Genomic DNA, 18,092 nt, shown 5'->3' on the forward strand with positions numbered 1-18,092 from the left:
TCGTTAAGACAATCAAAAATACTTCTATGGCCACGAAATTCAACCAATCAAACTTTGCTTTATTTTCTTAAAATTCAGGGCCTATATTTTTTTTTTCATTTTCTAGCTATAGACACATTTTCTCCATCATAAAACAGTGTTCTCGGTAACTTCTAATGTAATTTTCAACATATATAATAATATTGTCATATTACTATAGTGGCATACTCTATCCAGTATCCATGAGTTCATAAAATTATTTTTATTCAACAACATATTTATTTTCTTCTCTTTCCAAATGCACATATTTAAACAAAATGATTATATATATATATATATATATATTTAGTAATTAATATTATTTTTAAATATATATTACTATCATACTAATCTACAACCCACTATTCATATTCACGTACAGTCAAAATTTTTCACCTACAACAAGAAATTCTACGGCAAAAATTAAAATTTATAGGTTCATCCAATTTGCATGTTGACTGCTATTTGGTAGGATTTGCATTTTTAAAATTATAAAATGAAACTGATTAAAAAGTTTTTTTTTTCAGGAAAAACCAATAGTAAAATATTGAAAATAAATAAAAGAGCTAATTTGATAAAAAAAAAAAAATAATAAAAGAGCTAATAAGTGGATTGGGCCTTACACCCAAAAGAGGGTTTACTCTGAATCTGGCAAGTGGTTGGTAAGTATAGAGAGATAGCGACCACCTCGCAAGCTTCGTCTTCACAGCCATTCTCTTGCCCTAGATTTCGAGCGAGCGGGAGATTTCTAGATTGAGAGCAGCTTCGAGCTTCTCCCAGTTCGTCGTTTTCTCCAATCTTCGTTACCAGGGGCAAGCCCCGAGTTAATTAAGCTCGTTTTCAATTCCATCTAGAACTCGTCGTATCCTTGCTTATAGCAGTATCGTTATGAATTGAATGCCACGGAGAGAGATAAACCTAATCAGTAGATCTTTGTTCGGGAATTAGGGTTTGGGATCGATTTAGATACTCTTCCTTTGGGAGTGATGTTGAGTTTGTGCTTGTTCTTATGCTAATTGTACGTTTCTGATTACTTTTGTAGATTTTTGGCATTGGCGTTGGAGTTATGGACTTTGATGAGTATGAGTACTTAGAGAAGACTGTTGAGAATCCTCACCTGGAGAACAACGAAGTTGAAAATGGTGGGGGTGATGAGAAACCCAAATCTGAAGTGAAAGAGCGGAGTAGAAGCTCAAGGCATAGGAGTGATGACAAGAGGGATGAAGACGAAGATGGTCGGCGTTCTAAGCGGTCGAGGTCGCACCACCGTTCACGATCTAGAGACAGAGAGAGGGATAGGCATAGAAGTAGCCGGGACCACAGAGACAGAGAGAGAGGTGGCAGAGACCGTGAGAAGGATAGAGATAAAGAAGAAAGAAACGGTAAAGAGAGAGAAGGGGGCAAAGACAAGGATCGTGACAGTAACCATGAAAAAGATCGGGAGAGAGACCGATCACGTCGAAGCAGAAGTCGATCAGAGAGACGTCGGAGTCGGGAAAGAGAAAAGAGCCAGGAAATAGAAACTAAGGAAAGAGACACCAAGGACCGCAGGTGCCTCTTCTCTTTTATTTTGTTAACATTTTGGTCTCATAAATGCTTACTGCATTCAATCAATATAATACATACTTGTCGTTATTTGGCTTGAAAAGACGTATCAAGTTAGTAATTATCACCGATTCTTACTGTGTTTAGTGGTGGCTGCCTTTGCTATTCTATCCTTTTTAACAAGAGTCCTGCATGGTAGGTTCATAATCTTATTGATGAAATTGTGGATGTGGGCTCCTAGTGTGCTTCCTGTTTTCTTGAATTGGCAACTGAATTTGAAAATTATCTTATGCTTTTGCGCTATGCTACAATAGCTTTGATGTAAGCTATAAGTTTTAACAGGTTCATACTGCTATTAGGTTCATTGGTATTGCCTTCTGTACAACTTGATGAGGCTCGTTCCGTTTAAGATAATCATTGTTATAGAAGGTAAAAAAAAAAGGTTTTTGGTTAGACTTCAGGTTGGTCACGTGCTACATTTAAAATGAAAAAGTTGCAAGTTTAAATTTATGAGTTTATTGTTCATCACTTGTTGACTTCGCATAGTTCCATGCAGGGCCATCTCGTTCTTCACGTGTGTACGCCTATCGGAGAAAAGTTTACTGTTCTGAATTGTCCTAATACTAACATTTTTCTTCATACCAGAAGATGCTTTCTGAAATGTCGTCTCTGGCATATTCCAAGATGTTGCGACATCTTGGAAAATATTGTTAATAAAGTATCTAGGATCAAAGTTAACAATGTTAAATGCTTCATGTATGTTATTATGCAGACGCCATAAAGATAAAAAAGAGGATAAGGTAGAGCCTGAGGCTGATCCTGAAAGAGACCAGAGAACCGTTTTTGCCTATCAGGTATTCCTATTGTGTTAGTTATGGTTCCTTTGAAACATCTTTACTTGATCAATAATTTATGGTTTGTGGATATCTGTACACAACAGATTGCTTTGAGGGCAACTGAAAGGGATGTTTATGAGTTCTTCTCTAGAGCTGGAAAGGTTTGTCCTCTCCTCTTCGGTTTCACGTTGCAATGACGCCATCTAAATATTTTTCTGGATGGTTCAGTTAAGTTTTTCTTAACACATTGCCTTCTAATACGGTTTTAGGTACGAGATGTGCGGATAATCATGGATCGAATTTCCAGGCGTTCGAGAGGAATCGGGTAAGTTAAAAACAATTTGATTCTTACGTGGGAAGAGGAAATTTCTGTTCAATGTTAAAAAAATGCTTAACTATTGGTACACTGATAAGCTTCTGGCAGCTTCGCGGAACATAAACAGTGCAATTGTTATTATCTCTTTGTTTCACTACTGTTTGCTAGTTTCTAAGTTGGTCCTGCTTGCAGGTATGTGGAGTTTTATGAAACAATGTCAGTCCCTATGGCTATTGCTCTATCTGGACAGCCTCTTCTTGGTCAGCCTGTTATGGTAAAACCATCTGAAGCTGAGAAGAATCTTGTTCAGTCAACAACTGCTGCCGCTGGAGCAGGAGGGATGCTGGGCCCCTATTCTGGCGGTGCTAGACGTCTTTATGTTGGTAACCTGCATGTTAACATGTCAGAAGATGATCTGCGAAAGGTAACTATTTTTTTCTGAGCGACATGTAACGCACCTACTCTATTTTTTTAATCAAAATTAACCATCCAATTGCTATTATGCTTAGTATAGTACGTAGATTAAAATTTGAATATTCTTATTTTGTACAAACCACAAGCTTTCAGGAATCTAGACTTCTTTTGTAATTGCTTCATCTTCTGATCATAAGTTTCGTGTTCATGTAAGATGATAATACTTTTCTTTTGGCATTCCTAGGTTTTTGAATCATTTGGGATTGTGGAGCTGGTACAAGTACCTCGGGACGAAACTGGCCATTGCAAAGGATTTGGTTTTGTTCAGGTATGCCGAGTCAATACCAGTCTTGACTTCTTGCTGATATTCTTTGTGATTTACAGCAATCTTATCATTTCCAAACCTTACAGTTTGCTCGCCTGGAGGATGCTAGGAATGCAGTGAATCTGAATGGGCAGTTGGAGATTGCAGGTCGTGCAATCAAGGTATTGGCTGAACTTATTTTGAAAATTTTATATGATATCAATCCGGAAGGCCATAGAGAGCTGTAGTTGTGTTAAGTATTTTCTAGACTTTTAAGAAACAATGATTCTTTCAATGTGGTGAAATGCTGATATAACAGGTAACAACCAAACAGAAATTCATGTTCTCTCTGCGTAACGATGTTACATTTTTACGTCTACTAAGCAAACTGAGCCGTGACACCTGCAGTCAAACCATCTTGAGTTCATTCTAGAGGCTTCTAAACATGCATTTTATACAACATATTATGACTGTTGATGATGTGTTTTTACCTTTCATTAGGTGTCAGCTGTAACTGATCAAACTGAAGTCCCAGACGCTGGACAAGCCCAAAACACAGGTGATCTGGATGATGATGATGGAGCGGGCCTGGTAAGTAATTTCTTAATCTTGCTAACCTATCCTCCAAAAGAGAACATATCTCATGGATATATATAAGGTAGAACTTAGGATTTGGTATATATATGAACACAATTTTATAATCAATTTAATAAAAGTCTGTTAACTGTTAATGTACAATTTTATTACCAAGTCTGGTTTTCTAGAACATTTAATAGCTACTGTGTAAGATTTATGGTGGATTTAAGGAGTACTTTTCAAACATTGTTGGTAAACTTAAGCCTTACCTGGTTCTTTATACTGCAGTCTCTGAATGCACAATCGCGGGCTGCACTCATGATGAAGCTCGATCGCAGTGGAACTTCATCAAGGTTTCCCTGACTCCTGTTATTTTTTTAGGTTTATGAAGTTTGCGTTGTTCATGTTCCAATTCCACTAAAAACAAATCTTCTTTGCAGCACTGGCCTTACTGCAGTTCCATCTATTCTCGGTGCAACTTCGACCGTTTCTCCGTTGGTGGCTCCTGTTGTACAAGGGGGTTTCCCTGCTGTTGCTGGACTCGCAGGGCTCGGTGTACATGTTCCAGCTGTTGTCGACCCAGTTGGTGTCCCCAGCGAATGTCTACTGCTTAAAAACATGTTTGATTCATCCACAGAGGTCGGTGTAAACATTTTTTCTTGTCTGCTTAACAGTTTTATATCGCAAGCTAATTCGTCTTTATACATGTATCTTTCTCGCACAGACTGAACTTGATTTTGATAAGGACATCGAGGAAGATGTTAGAGATGAATGCTCCAAGTTCGGAGAACTGAATCATATCTTTGTTGACAAGTGAGTGAGCTTCAGAATCCTGTATTATCTCTCCATCCGACTCATTTTATTGACATTGATTGCCTGTTGCTCACAAAAACAGGAACAGCATGGGTTTTGTCTACTTGAGATTTGAGAATGCACAAGCAGCAATGGGAGCGCAACGTGCTCTCCATGGAAGATGGTTTGCCGGGAAGATGATTACAGCTACTTACATGGTACATGACTTGTTTCACTTCAAGACTGTTGGATTTAATTTCTCTATTAACGATTCTTCGTCTTCTTGTTTTGTGTCCGCAGACTACAGAGACTTACGAGGCCAAGTTCCCTCAGAGTAAGTAGAGGGAGCTTCATGAGAACTTAAGCCTTGTATTCTGGTGGAGCTGAGAAAGAGTTTTTTTTTCAGTACGGTCTTTAAAGCATCAGTGGAGATGGTATTTAAGATAATGAAGCTTTCGTCTTATTATTAAAGAAATCCAAATCTTTGACGAACGTTTATTGTATTATTAAACTCTCTCGATATTGTGTGCGTTCGTTACTTTCTGTCTTTCATTGATGAGAACCCTTTTTAAGTTCAGTTTAGTATCTTGTATTATGTATGCCAACACATTTTAGATCTTTTATAAGAGCATTTCCAAAAAAGAATTCTATTTTAAAGTTTCCAAAACTTTATATTTGAAGTTTAAAGGTGTTTTTCTCTAAAAGCAAAACTTGAAACTTAACTTTAAAACTATTTATATTTTATAATATGGTTTTTATATTTGTCATAACTAATTTGAATTCATAAAACTTTTGTAAATAATTAACACATATATAAACATATTACAACAATATTAATTAATAAAATATTATATTAAAATATAAAATTTTAAACAAAATAACTTAATTAATATTAAGCTTTAACCAAAATACCGTATTATTCCATAAATCGATTTTCGTAATGCATATATGATATACTAGTGTATTTCAAAGTAAAAATAGCTATCCTCATTTTTAATTTGTAGATTAGAGATAAAAAATTGTTGAAATCAAGAGATATTAATACTTGTAAATACATTAGATCAGAAAAAGAAAGTAAAAGAGAAACATAAAATATTGCTAAAAACTAACTTTTATCGATGATATTAATACTCGTGAATATAAGAACAAAAAATAATTGTACGAAAATACATCATCAACAACAACAACCATCTTCAATTACACAAAAAATTGGACAATATTTGAAAATTTTAAAGGTTCCAGATCAAACCTACCTGACTATTAGTGTTGTTGTAATATTTAAATCTGTGTAATAGTTATGTCTTCATGTAATTTTTTAAAAGTTTTTTTGTTAAGTTTTTTTGTATAGTTTTGTTATCTAAATCTAGTTTTAAATATTTTAAATCTTCTTTTAAAGTTTTATTTAATTTTATGTGTAAATTTAAAATTTGTAAACAAAACTTAAAATATTTATGAGATATAATTTTTATAAGGATTAAAATAATAAACAAAAAAAAAATAATTATGAATTATAAATGTGATGTGTAATTGTAGGGACCAAAATACAAATAAAAATATGAAACTTCAAATTTAAAGTTTTGAGTAGTGAAACTTCAAATTTAGAGTTTCACTCCTCAAAACTTCAAATTTGAAGTTTTGAATTTCTTTTTTTTTAGAGCAAAAAACTTCATATTTGAAGTTATAGAGTGTCTTTTGGAGATGCTCTCAGAACGCTTTATATTCGGGTAAGATATAAAAAAAAAAGTTGACTATTTTTGTTTTGTATGTGTTCACATTTTCATTTTGGAACAGATCTTTTAGTCAACGTTTAATTCTTGTGAACCTATTATTAATCTTTTAGTCTCATAATCATTCTTCAAACTTTGTAAGTACAATTTACAATTTTACAGTTCTCCAAACCAAGTGTAGACGATTATCTTGCTTTAGAAAAAATATTATCACGTGGTTATGGGTTAGATGTATCCATTTGTATCCGATGGTTTATTATATTTTGGTTCGTTACACAATTCAAATTTGATACGGGTTCAACCAGGAGACTTGGTAAGAAGATCCAACGGCTCAGATTGAATAGTTTGGATCATCGGTAGTGCTGGTGGAATGTCGATAGAATTAGACCTGAAGTAATATAATGACGAAAGTACCCTTGACGCCGCTGAGAAGAAGAGAATCCCAACCCAGCTCCCTCCTCCCCTTTGCCTTGTTCAATCTTTTTATTCTCCTCTAGCTCCACAATTCTTGTTTCTTCTTCTGAATATAATTGTCGCGATAGACGATCGACGAGAATCTAATTGAAAATTTCGCCTCTTTAATTTCCTCCCATCACTTCAGAAGATTCCAACCTTGGTACTTTTTTTTTTTTTTTGATTCGTCTTTAAATAATCTGTTGCTATATGTTTGAATCTCTTAATATTTCATCTGCAAGCTCAATGTGATTATTTTCTCGTAAAATTTTGAGTTCTTCCATGTATCTGTTGCTGGTGATAATTTTAGCTTCCCTTTGTGACAGATATTGTGAACCATCGGAATGTTCTATGGGCATGCTTAGATTTTGAGCTTCTTTTTTTCTGTATAAATATTGAATTATTGTTGTTTTGACTTTAGGCGCATCTTTTTCCAGCTCTGATTATTGAATTATTACTATAATAAGTTTAGATCCTAACCTTCTGTAGCTGTTTGGTGTTTAGAAAAGTTCATTACAAGTTTTTGTGAGGACTGATTCATCAATAACTCTTGCTTGGCTTTTTTTAGATGGAACATGAGCAAGATGACCCTGGTACAGCACCACATGGTGGGGTTGATTCGCTACTTGAGAATTCACTTGCAAGTGAATCTATGTGTGATCATCCTACTGTGAGTAACAACAGCGTTCATACAGATAAGGCTGAGGATTCTGGAAGTAACGAGCATCCCAACATTTATCGAGAAGATATTGTTAGAAGCAACAAGACGGGTAGTATTGGAGTTGTGAGCGAAGTAGCTGGTGATTCTGACAGTGATATGAGTGATGATGATGATGACGACGACGACGAAGAAGATGATGAGGACAACAGTAATGATGATGATGATGATGATGATGATGATGATGGGGAGGAAGAGGAAGGGAAAAAGGGCAATGAGGATAATTCTGGGAACTACAAATGTGGTACTCTTGAGGGTGATCAGATCCGTGTGCTTTGGATGGATGATGACACTGAGCCAGTTCAAGGTGTTAAGGATTTAACCGTTGTAGACCGTGGTTTCCTACACGGAGACTATGTTGCTTCAGCTTCTGAGCCAACTGGGCAGGTGGGAGTAGTAGTGGATGCTAACATTTCGGTAGATTTATTAGCTCCCGATAGTTCTGTCCACAAGGACATCTCCACCAAAAAGTTGAAACGGGTCAGGGATTTTGCCGTTGGTGATTATGTGGTTCATGGCCCCTGGCTAGGTAGAGTTGATGATGTATTGGACAATGTGACTGTGTTGTTTGATGATGGCTCCATGTGTAAAGTCCTACGCGCTGAGCCTCTTCAACTAAAACCTATTACTAAGAATAACCTTGAAGAAGATGCCAACTTCCCATATCACCCAGGCCAGCGTGTCAAAGCAAGCTCCTCATCTGTTCTTAAGACTTCGCGGTGGTTATCTGGATTGTGGAAACCCAATCGCTTAGAAGGCACTGTGACCAAAGTCACTGCTGGCTCTATTTTTGTCTACTGGATTGCCTCAGCTGGCGTTGGGCCAGATTCTTCTGTTTCCCCACCTGAGGAGCAGAGTCCTAGTGATTTGACATTGTTGTCATCTTTCACTCATGCCAATTGGCAAGTCGGTGACTGGTGCCTCCTTCCATCGGTGAATCAGTCTGCTACAATTCCCTTACATAAGCATGTATCCAAATTACGACTTTATGATTCCCAAGCAAATCAGCACCAGAAAGATGAAGTAAGCGAGAAAAATGAACATGCGGGTATAACTGCTGAAGCTTTGCCAAAGGAAACTAGTGTTTCTTCTCTTTCAAAGGAGCCTGCTCATGAGCCTTGGCCTCTCCATCGTAAGAAGATACGCAAACTTGTTATCAAAAAGGACAAAAAGGTAAAGAAAAAAGAGGAAAGCTTCGAACGATCTCTACTGATAGTTAATAGCAGAACGCGTGTTGATGTAGCGTGGCAGGATGGTACAGTAGAATGTGGGCGTGAAGCAACAACATTGATTCCAATTGAGACCCCTGGTGATCATGAATTTGTGGCTGAGCAGTATGTGGTGGAGAAGGCTTCGGATGATGATGATAACAAAACTGAAGCTAAGCGTGTTGGAGTTGTTAAAAGTGTCAATGCAAAAGAACGTACTGCTTCTGTGAGATGGTTGAAGCCACTTGGACGGGCAGAAGAACCTCGTGAGTTTGACGAGGAAGAAATTGTTAGTGTTTATGAGCTGGAGGGCCATCCTGATTATGACTACTGTTATGGGGATGTTGTTGTTCGATTATCACCTGTTACCATAGCGTTACCAGCATCTTCTTCCGGAAACTCTTTAGAGGAGGCAACAGAGAAAGACAATGGCGACCAAGATACGGAAACGCATCAAGAAGCAACTGTCCATGACAGGGAAGAAAACGAAGTCAATACGGACCTTTCAGAGCTCTCGTGGGTAGGAAATATTACTGGCCTAGAGGATGGTGATATTGAAGTCACATGGGCCGATGGAGTGGTATCAACGGTATGCTAACCTCAACTAGTCTATTCACTTACAATCCTTACTGGTCTGGTTTCTCGTCATTATATGATTTGCAACGTGTACCAAATATTAGAGTGCTTTAATATACTTGCTGTTCTAATTTCAATATGTGCTGTTCCTTCCTTGATGTTTTGGGCTAAGACAGTTGATGCGTAACCAAAGGAATAATTTGGAGAGGAGTTGTTTTCTTTTTATTTTGATGATCTAGGAGTTAGATTCAAATTGATTCTCTACGAGACTGTATGTGCATGAATCTGATGGGACTTTCCCTGCACTTTTTGAGTTATAATTCTACTTTTTTTGCTTTCTCCTAGGTTGGCCCTCAAGCAGTTTATGTCGTTGGACGGGACGATGATGATGAATCAACTGGTGCAGAAAGTGATTCAAGTGATGCTGCTAGTTGGGAAACTGTAGACGATGATGATAAGGGTGCTCCTGAGATTCCTGAAGAGGTTTGTTTTGTTGAAAAGTGTGACTGAATATTTTTGCTTGACCCAGTACGTTATGTTAAATACAGAGGCACTGGTTTACTTCTTTGCATTACAATCATTCGTTTCTTTAAACTAATGAGAGAATCTTTTGTTTACAGGATCATGGAAGGAGTAGTTTTACTGAGGGAAACTCTGATGCAGAAACCAATGCTGAGAATGATTATGGGAGGAATGGTGCCCTAGCTCTCCCACTAGCTGCTATTGAATTTGTGACTCGACTTGCTAGTGGAATCTTTTCACGTGGACGGAAAACTGAAGATCCTTCCAGTTCCAGTCCCACAGGTGAGAAGCAGGCTGAATTTACTAACCCTTCCGGCGAGAGGGATTCCTTCCTCGACGATCCTACTTCTCCAAATTTAAGTGCCACTGATAACTGTGAGTCAGAGGGCACAGTTCTAGAAAACGAAGCATTGGAAAGATCAAAGAGCGAAAAATCTGATGAGCCAGTAACCTCTGAAGGTGATAGTTGCAGTTTCAGACGCTTTGATATATCACAAGAGCCTCTGGACCACCATTTTCTTGGCGCAGATGAGCAGGTAGGTCAATGACTTACACTTCAGATTACTCCCGTATGAAATGGTTTCTCAGTCTAAATTGGAAACTTGAGTTTGATTCTTAGTGTCGTATCAAACTTGCAGAAAACCAAGGAAAGAAGATGGTTCAAAAAGGTTGATCGAGACTGGAAAATACTTCAGAACAATCTTCCCGGTAAGAGTGTGTAACTGTACAGTTAAACATTCAGCAGCATTTCATGATTGGTCACTTGTTATTGAACAGAAATTTGATTTAATTTTGGCAGATGGAATCTTTGTCCGAGTTTACGAAGATAGAATGGATCTCCTAAGGGCCGTAATAGCCGGGGCATATGGAACACCATATCAAGATGGTCTCTTCTTTTTCGATTTTCACCTTCCACCTGACTACCCTAGTGTGCCACCGGTATGAGTTTCTAGTGTTTGTTATTGCATAATCGAATCCATTTATGCATAACATAAAATAATGTTGTGTCTGGCTCTTGATTCTGCAGTCGGCATATTATTATTCTGGCGGTTGGAGGCTAAACCCTAACCTATATGAAGAAGGAAAGGTCTGCCTTAGCCTTCTTAATACGTGGACAGGCAGAGGAAATGAAGTCTGGGATCCCAAATCATCGAGCATCCTTCAAGTCCTTGTTTCACTCCAGGGTTTGGTGTTGAATTCAAAGCCTTACTTCAATGAAGCTGGGTATGATAGGCAGATCGGAACTGCTGAAGGAGAGAAAAACTCACTGGGATACAACGAGAATACCTTTTTGCTAAATTGTAAAACCATGATGTATCTTATGCGGAGACCACCAAAGGTAAGAGAGAGCTCTGTTTCTCTTTCTTAAACTCTTATCACATTGAAAACATTCTTAAGTTGTGATCATTTCTATAGGACTTTGAAGAACTCATCAAAGAGCATTTCAAGAAACGTGGTTATTACATCTTGAAGGCATGTGAGGCATACATGAAAGGATATCTGATAGGTTCCCTAGCTAAAGATGCCTCAATTATCAATGAGCACAGCAGTGCAAATTCAACTTCGGTTGGTTTTAAGCTTATGTTGGCTAAGATTGCGCCAAAGCTTTTCTCAGCGCTGAGTGAAGTAGGAGCTGACTGCAATGAATTCAAGCATCTCCAGCAGCAATAACACAAGCCGGGTATATACTAAACATTGCCAATGAACCAAAGCGGAGGTTTGTGGTTTTTTTAAGTTTCAAACTCAGATATGTCGGAAATTTTCTCTCTCTTTTTTAGTTACACAAGAATTGCATTATGATCCTGATTTGTAACCCCATCTGCTCCGGCAATATTGGCAAATGATTTTGTTTTGGTTGATCATGGTTTGGAGCTTGCTTAAAAGTTGTAGGGGTGCACTACAACACTTGGTTTGTCATTAGTTGTCAAATAACTTCTAACAAAGATAATTTCAAGTGAAGTTTTTTGGCTTTTTTATATATATTTCTATGTCCCATGAGAATCTGATATTCCTTTTTATTATATTTCTTGAAATGGAAAGGTGCTTGAAGTGTAATTAGGCATATGTTAATGGTTCTTTCTCCTGTAAAGAACACCCATCTTGATAGCTCTGGGAACATGTTCCTTATTGGTTTTGGTAATGGTTGATGTGTTGGTGATGATGATGATGTTGTGCCCTGTGATTCATCTGATGATCATTTAGGTGGTGATGACCGCTGTGATGGTGGTGATCATCATAGTGTTGATAGTCAACTTCGTTCTTTTCGTTTTGGATCGAACCGGTTGCCATCTGATCATCATGCCATCCTCTAGATGTGTTCCGGGTTATTTCCAGCAAAGAGTTCCTAACGTGTTCAGCTGGCACCATCTCGCTATCGGTTTTCTGTAACATGGAGAGAGAAGAAAGAACCATTTAGTTTCTGTATTTTCTGTTTTGTTTCTTCACTTCCGCAGATTCTGTAGATCATACCTCGACTTTAAAGACATTGGAGACAAGACTGAGGAACCGAGTGGTGTTAGCATTTGTCACCTCAAGTCCTAAAGAATCAAGTGCCTCCATTAGTCTTGTGAAGCCTCCTGGTTTGTATTCACAAATCACCTTTACGAAAAACTCTCTGCCATCTAACTGAGCCACGTCCACCTGCGGCTGATACCATCAAAATGAGGTGTTAATAGTGTCAATACAGAAGGTGAGAGTTTAGGTTCTATCTTATTATTATACTCTAACCTCCATTTCTTGTCCTTTATCATTGGCATTCTCAATATCAACATCTTGTTTCAGGTTAGGAACGTTGGAGTTGCATGAAATCCCCGGGTGAAACCCAGTGACAACTGTCCCGTTCAGGCTCACCCCTCCTCGCTGCCTATTAGCTCCATCCTCAGTCTCTGAGTTTTCTTCAAGCTCGTCTTGTAGCTCCTTTGCCTCAATCTGCAACTCCTTAACGTAGTTGATCGCGTCACCAAGAATCGATGCCCTATCCAACTTCCATGCCACAAAGAAACTAGTTTCAGAGAAAGAAACAAACCCTTTAGAGTAAAGTCGCAGATGCATATTACCTTGGTTATCCTAGGAACAAGAGACCGGAGAGCGTAAAGCCTATCGTTTAGCTTCTTCCTCCTCCGTCTCTCAGCCAACAGGTTCTTAGCTTGAGAATGTTTCCCTGTCTTCTTCTTGTACTTTGGATCATCTTCATCATCAATCTGGTCGCTACAATCCGAACCGGTTCCGTTCTCATTCATTTCCTTATCGTTAGCGATTTGCTGTTCATTCACAAGCAAGCTTGGCTCGCCCATCACCGACATCCCATCTTCTGTGCTAAATGGGTTCATGCCCATCATCTCCTTGCTACCATTCTCCGGGAGATATCCCAAGTCTTGGTGATGATAATCACTCTTCACCTTCAAGTGTTGTTGTGCCTCGTACTCACTCATCTGAGGCAAGAAGTTGACCCGCATTTGATCGGTAGAGATGTCGTAGGGCGATGGGAGATTCATCATTTCTTCATCCTTTGAACCCTTTTGATGGATGTCACCACATAACATCCCGTATGGCTTCGACTCGACCTCATCCGCTACCATCATGTTGATCGTCACGGTTTCATCCATTAACATATTGCAATTGCCCATTACAAAATCTACCACGTTCTGATCTTCAGCTACCTATACATCCGTACACACATCATCACAGTAACAATCACAGTTTTAACAGTAAATAAAGTACCAAAACTTGTCCTGATTTAGAAACATGAAACATACATGTCTGGTCGCAAAGAGCTCCACTAATCCTCCCGGTATAGGAATCAAAACCCTTGTACAGATCGTTTCCTGGATTTCACAAATACTAAAATAATAATTAAGAGTTCTTGTTCATGTGATTGTAGTGATATAAACGGATAATACCTGCATGAAACCTGGTTCTGAGCTCTCACTTAACCAACCGGTCTGGTTAGTCAGAAGAGTCTCCGCATATATCCTACAACAATGTCCATGTTTCCATCTCTAGATGTATCCTATGAAATATAGTATATTAATAATGTGTGCCACATGTATATGATCATACCCGGAATCAAGAGGGATGGAAGAAGGAAGATGATCAAGAAATTCACAAGATTTGGTTCGAGGATGATGAAACATAACATCCCTACAACCTTCGATGCTAAACTCTTCAGTTCCATTTTCCTCTATGAGTTGTGTCCCACCACAACAACATCCTATCCACTTCACAAACCTGTCTCCTCTCAAACCAAAAAGCAACAATGTGATGAAAGAGGAAAGATAGAGGGATCAGTTCTTAAAAAATTTATTGTACTGAAAGAATCAAATCAGACAGACCTTTGGTCTTCGTTTAGTCTCCAAAGAACACAATAGTCCCAAGCTCTTGCACCTACCAGAGGCCTTAGTTTCTCCAACAAGTTTTGCATAGTACTCTCCATTCTCTCAAAATGTCTACACCACAATAAGAAGAAATAAACTTTCAAAAATGGACGAGTTCCCTTGAAACTCTAACCAATATAATGCCAATATTTTTTTAATGGTTTTGTTCGTTAACAAATGCGAAATTTGAGATGACATAGGTAATTAGAAAGACAAAATGTATCATTTACATGATTTCAAACCAATGAGAGCTCAAATATCATGAAAAGAATTAAGATAACAAGAACTTACACAAGATTCTTGGAAGGAAAGATTCCTCAAAAATCTTGTGACTGCCGAAACTTGAAAAGATAAAAGCAAAAACAGCTAAGAAGACAAGAGACTGCAAGAAAGAAGAAGAAACAATAGAAGCTAAAACTACATACATACATGGTTGTGCTTTCTGTGTAAAATAACGTCACCAACAACTTAGATTTATATATATATATATATTTGTGTGAAAATAGCTGTGTATAGTTTTCTTTCTTTCTCTCTTAGGAGAGACTGATTGTGGCTTTGTTAGGTAAAGTGCAAGACATGCATGACGATCAGGTATATATGTGTATACGTATATAAATGATATATAGATCAAATTAGTATATTAAAAAGAATTAAAATGATGAAAGGCGAAGATTGCATGAGCTAAGGTAACGTGCAAAGCCCTAACTAACTTTGTTGAGAGCTTCTCTTGTTCCGTTTAGGTTATGCATTCTTCTTTCGGTGTCTCAACTACTATTTATTCTTTGTTTATTTTATTTTTATTTTTAGTTTCTTTTAAAAAGGAAAATCTCTAAGAGTATGATTATCGGGTGAAACCCGTTTTGGGTTTCTAATTTTTTTTTTTGTTTTATCTGATTAAAAACAAAATTAAAAATTAAAAACAGAACCAACCGCGGACCGCCACGTGTCGTGGAGCCCGTAAAATAGTGTAACAAACTGACCGAAACCGTTCCTTATCTTGCGACCTATGAAGCCCGTTTTTAACAAAACCGCAGGGTCCACTCCTTAAAAAACGCGTTAGATACCGCGTTAAAGATGACCTAATGCTTTAAGAAAAAAAAATCTCTAACAAAACCAAGATAATTTAAGTTGTCACTGATACAATTGACATGAATGATTGCATGTCGACGATATCATATATTAAAACATAAGTCACAACCTTGATTCATGTGTACTTTTTTTTTAAAAATAGACTTAATGGACAAATTTTTAGAAAGTCATGTTACATTTAATCTCTAATCTTATCATTTAAATTTTGGGTCTACCAGAAATTTTTATTGGGCTATGAATAATTGGATTAAAAGAATAGATGATCCATTGGATTATAGATAATATAAATTAAATAGATATAATTTAATGTTGTAATACTATACCTCCATATATTAAATATTTAAATATTTGTCGATGTTAACTTTTAAAATTATAAATTAAAAAAAAAATCATATTATCTAACAATGATTAATATTTACTACCTTAAACCAATAACAACAAAATTAAACTATATAGTTTATTTTAAAAATTAAACAAAAACTAAATGTTTAATTATTTACTCGATAATATAAATCTATGAAGCGAAAAGTTTAATTTTTAAAAATTTTTCTAAATTTGTGAAATGTTACAATATCTTTGAATATGACAATAAAACAATATTTTACTAATCTTTATATATTTAGTTACGATTTTAATAATAAAATAATAATCTGAAAATATATATATAGAAAAAGATACAAATACATGTGAAAGTTTAAAACAATCTATTCAATGAAAAGAATATACCGTACAATTATTATGTTTTGAAAATTGATAGACACATATATTATAATATATGCCAATTTAAAATTGAAAACAAAATATTTATATAATAATAAATGAAAACAAAAACTCTCGCGGTTACATGGATCGAGATCTAGTTTCAATTAAATGAACCGCCAATAACGTAGATCTATTATGAAAACAATTAATACTACTAGTATAGTAGTATTATTTAGTGGGGCAAATCTGGGGCTGGCTTTGGCCTCCTAATCAATATCCATACACCCAACTGTCCACCTTTTATGAAGCTGAGATTTCGATTACGTAACAAAACCACTCCCATAGTCCGATGTAAGTTTCTGCATCTGGAATATATCTATACGCATGTCTCTCATCATCAATGAATGGGATGATAAACTACCGACTAAGAGAACTTTTACAGACAAACGTACATCATATACTGATTCTAAATTAATAAGAAGGGGAATATTTGTTTTGGGTTTAAGGGAAGCTCATTAGTTTCATGACATATCAATATTATTAAAATATTCATTGCTAATATTTGTCCTACTATTATTTGGCATATTACATGTCGATTTTTGAGATTTTGACTTGGGTTATCATATCCACTTAAGTGCATGTCGATTTTTTGGGTATAAGTTTTTAAAATTTTGAAAAAATCATGTTCGTGTATTATAGAAAATGGATTGCATTTGAGCCGGCTCCTCTTAGATTCAGGTGAATACGGTTCTGATGAAAAAAAATAATTTGGATACCTGTTATGCCTGGTTCAGGTACATATATTTTTAACTGAAATAACAAAACTATCCAATTCAGTTTGAAAATTTTACATCCAAATTACACGAACTTACCCAAAATAACTAAAATGACCAAAATAACTAAAAAACCACAAATAACAAATAAAATACTCATTAAATATGGTTCAAAATGGTAATTTTTGAATCTGAAAGTAACCATATATACAATTTGATTTGGGTATTTTGTGACAAAAACATCAATTTTTATCAATTTATACCCAAAATAACTACTATATTTAATTTTTAATTTTCATTTTAGGTTTTAATAATATTATATGTATAATAAGAACTAATAAGTAAATATATATTTATATGTTCGGATACTCTTTCGGTTTTTTGGTGCTGGTAGAGTTCGGTATCAGTTTTTTTTGATATAGCAATTTAAGTCCCGCTCAAGTATAAACAAGAAGATTAATCCGGATTTTCACAATCTCACGGATAACCAAGAAGAGAAGAAGGTCTTCGAAAAGAATGGGGAAGGTTAGGAGGTATATCTGAAATTACACCGACCTTGTGAAGGGATCGTCATCGTAGGTGGGTCAAGGAGAGACTCGTCTGGATTCGGCCGAGCCTGGTCCTGATGGGGTTCTTCCCCTATCATTGAGGATTACCCATAGATGGCGACCAGAGCTGTTCAGGAGGGGACACCCTTGGGATGGGGAACACTGATTCTTGATTCTCAGCCGTTTTATCGACCAAGGCAGGTTTTTCCTTGCATCTTGTTGTTGCTCTGACTTCTGTTGGTGCTCCCATCGTGCCTTCAAGCATTATTGCTCGGGGCATTTTGTAAACGGAGCTTTGGAGAAGAGGTCTGTTGTCGATGGGTAGATCAAGGGTGATGACGATCCAAAGAAAAAAGCAAGGTGGCGAATTTAGCGATCGGTTTCATCTTCTTTGGAACCCATTGAGCTAGATGTCATCTCCGCTGGGTCTTGTCCAAGAGCAGGCCGATAGAGACTGGGATAAATTTGTGGCACATGTGAGTTTATTTCCTCTTTGCTTGGCGTAATTGGTTGATAGTAGTTAGGTATGCTTGTTTGGTTAATTCGGGTTATTCGTTTGGATAGTTCGGTTTTGGTTATTTTGGTTTGACATAAATCAATCT

At 36.7% G+C, this 18,092-nt stretch overlaps 3 protein-coding genes across 4 annotated transcripts; 2 read left to right on the top strand and 1 right to left on the bottom strand.

The window, feature by feature from the left end:
- The first annotated feature begins 648 nt into the window (after positions 1-648).
- Positions 649-5,396, top strand: LOC106306538 (RNA-binding protein 39). 2 transcript variants are annotated; one of them, XM_013743190.1, is made up of 14 exons: positions 649-830; positions 1,061-1,569; positions 2,336-2,417; positions 2,504-2,560; positions 2,669-2,724; positions 2,908-3,139; positions 3,374-3,457; positions 3,541-3,615; positions 3,935-4,024; positions 4,298-4,362; positions 4,450-4,648; positions 4,734-4,822; positions 4,905-5,019; positions 5,102-5,396. In XM_013743190.1, exons 2-14 carry the CDS (start codon positions 1,085-1,087, stop codon positions 5,141-5,143), a joined length of 1,671 nt encoding a protein of 556 aa, XP_013598644.1. In that variant the 5' UTR covers positions 649-830; positions 1,061-1,084; the 3' UTR covers positions 5,144-5,396. The 2 variants fall into 2 exon arrangements, with proteins under 2 accessions (XP_013598644.1, XP_013598645.1); XM_013743191.1 differs by having other exon boundaries at positions 660-797; positions 5,102-5,352.
- A 1,547-nt stretch (positions 5,397-6,943) lies between these two features.
- LOC106306280 (probable ubiquitin-conjugating enzyme E2 23) lies at positions 6,944-11,964 on the top strand. Its single transcript, XM_013742840.1, has 8 exons — positions 6,944-7,144; positions 7,550-9,496; positions 9,829-9,966; positions 10,104-10,541; positions 10,644-10,713; positions 10,805-10,944; positions 11,033-11,344; positions 11,422-11,964. Exons 2-8 carry the CDS (start codon positions 7,550-7,552, stop codon positions 11,674-11,676), a joined length of 3,300 nt encoding a protein of 1,099 aa, XP_013598294.1. The 5' UTR covers positions 6,944-7,144; the 3' UTR covers positions 11,677-11,964.
- Positions 11,962-14,946, bottom strand: LOC106306281 (transcription factor ABORTED MICROSPORES). Its single transcript, XM_013742841.1, has 10 exons — positions 14,804-14,946; positions 14,670-14,719; positions 14,337-14,450; positions 14,065-14,232; positions 13,905-13,977; positions 13,761-13,829; positions 13,062-13,664; positions 12,733-12,987; positions 12,475-12,651; positions 11,962-12,387 (listed from the first exon to the last, which is right to left on the bottom strand). Exons 3-10 carry the CDS (start codon positions 14,435-14,437, stop codon positions 12,130-12,132), a joined length of 1,704 nt encoding a protein of 567 aa, XP_013598295.1. The 5' UTR covers positions 14,438-14,450; positions 14,670-14,719; positions 14,804-14,946; the 3' UTR covers positions 11,962-12,129.
- Between the last annotated feature and the right edge of the window lie 3,146 nt (positions 14,947-18,092).

Source organism: Brassica oleracea, chromosome C7 (genome assembly GCF_000695525.1).
Source record: "Brassica oleracea var. oleracea cultivar TO1000 chromosome C7, BOL, whole genome shotgun sequence".
Classification (NCBI taxonomy): Eukaryota; Viridiplantae; Streptophyta; class Magnoliopsida; order Brassicales; family Brassicaceae; genus Brassica; species Brassica oleracea.

Excerpts from the sequence above, each read along its gene's own strand:
- LOC106306538 (XM_013743190.1), top strand. The coding sequence starts at position 1,085 with ATGGACTTTGATGAGTATGAGTACTTAGAGAAGACTGTTGAGAATCCT. Across the intron at positions 1,570-2,335 it reads AGAGACACCAAGGACCGCAG|ACGCCATAAAGATAAAAAAG; the intron begins GTGCCTCTTCTC and ends GTTATTATGCAG. Across the intron at positions 3,140-3,373 it reads CAGAAGATGATCTGCGAAAG|GTTTTTGAATCATTTGGGAT; the intron begins GTAACTATTTTT and ends TGGCATTCCTAG.
- LOC106306280 (XM_013742840.1), top strand. The coding sequence starts at position 7,550 with ATGGAACATGAGCAAGATGACCCTGGTACAGCACCACATGGTGGGGTT. Across the intron at positions 9,967-10,103 it reads CTCCTGAGATTCCTGAAGAG|GATCATGGAAGGAGTAGTTT; the intron begins GTTTGTTTTGTT and ends TTTTGTTTACAG. Across the intron at positions 10,542-10,643 it reads TTCTTGGCGCAGATGAGCAG|AAAACCAAGGAAAGAAGATG; the intron begins GTAGGTCAATGA and ends TCAAACTTGCAG.
- LOC106306281 (XM_013742841.1), bottom strand. The coding sequence starts at position 14,437 with ATGGAGAGTACTATGCAAAACTTGTTGGAGAAACTAAGGCCTCTGGTA. Across the intron at positions 13,830-13,904 it reads CAGAACCAGGTTTCATGCAG|GAAACGATCTGTACAAGGGT; the intron begins GTATTATCCGTT and ends TGTGAAATCCAG. Across the intron at positions 13,665-13,760 it reads AGCTCTTTGCGACCAGACAT|GTAGCTGAAGATCAGAACGT; the intron begins GTATGTTTCATG and ends ACGGATGTATAG.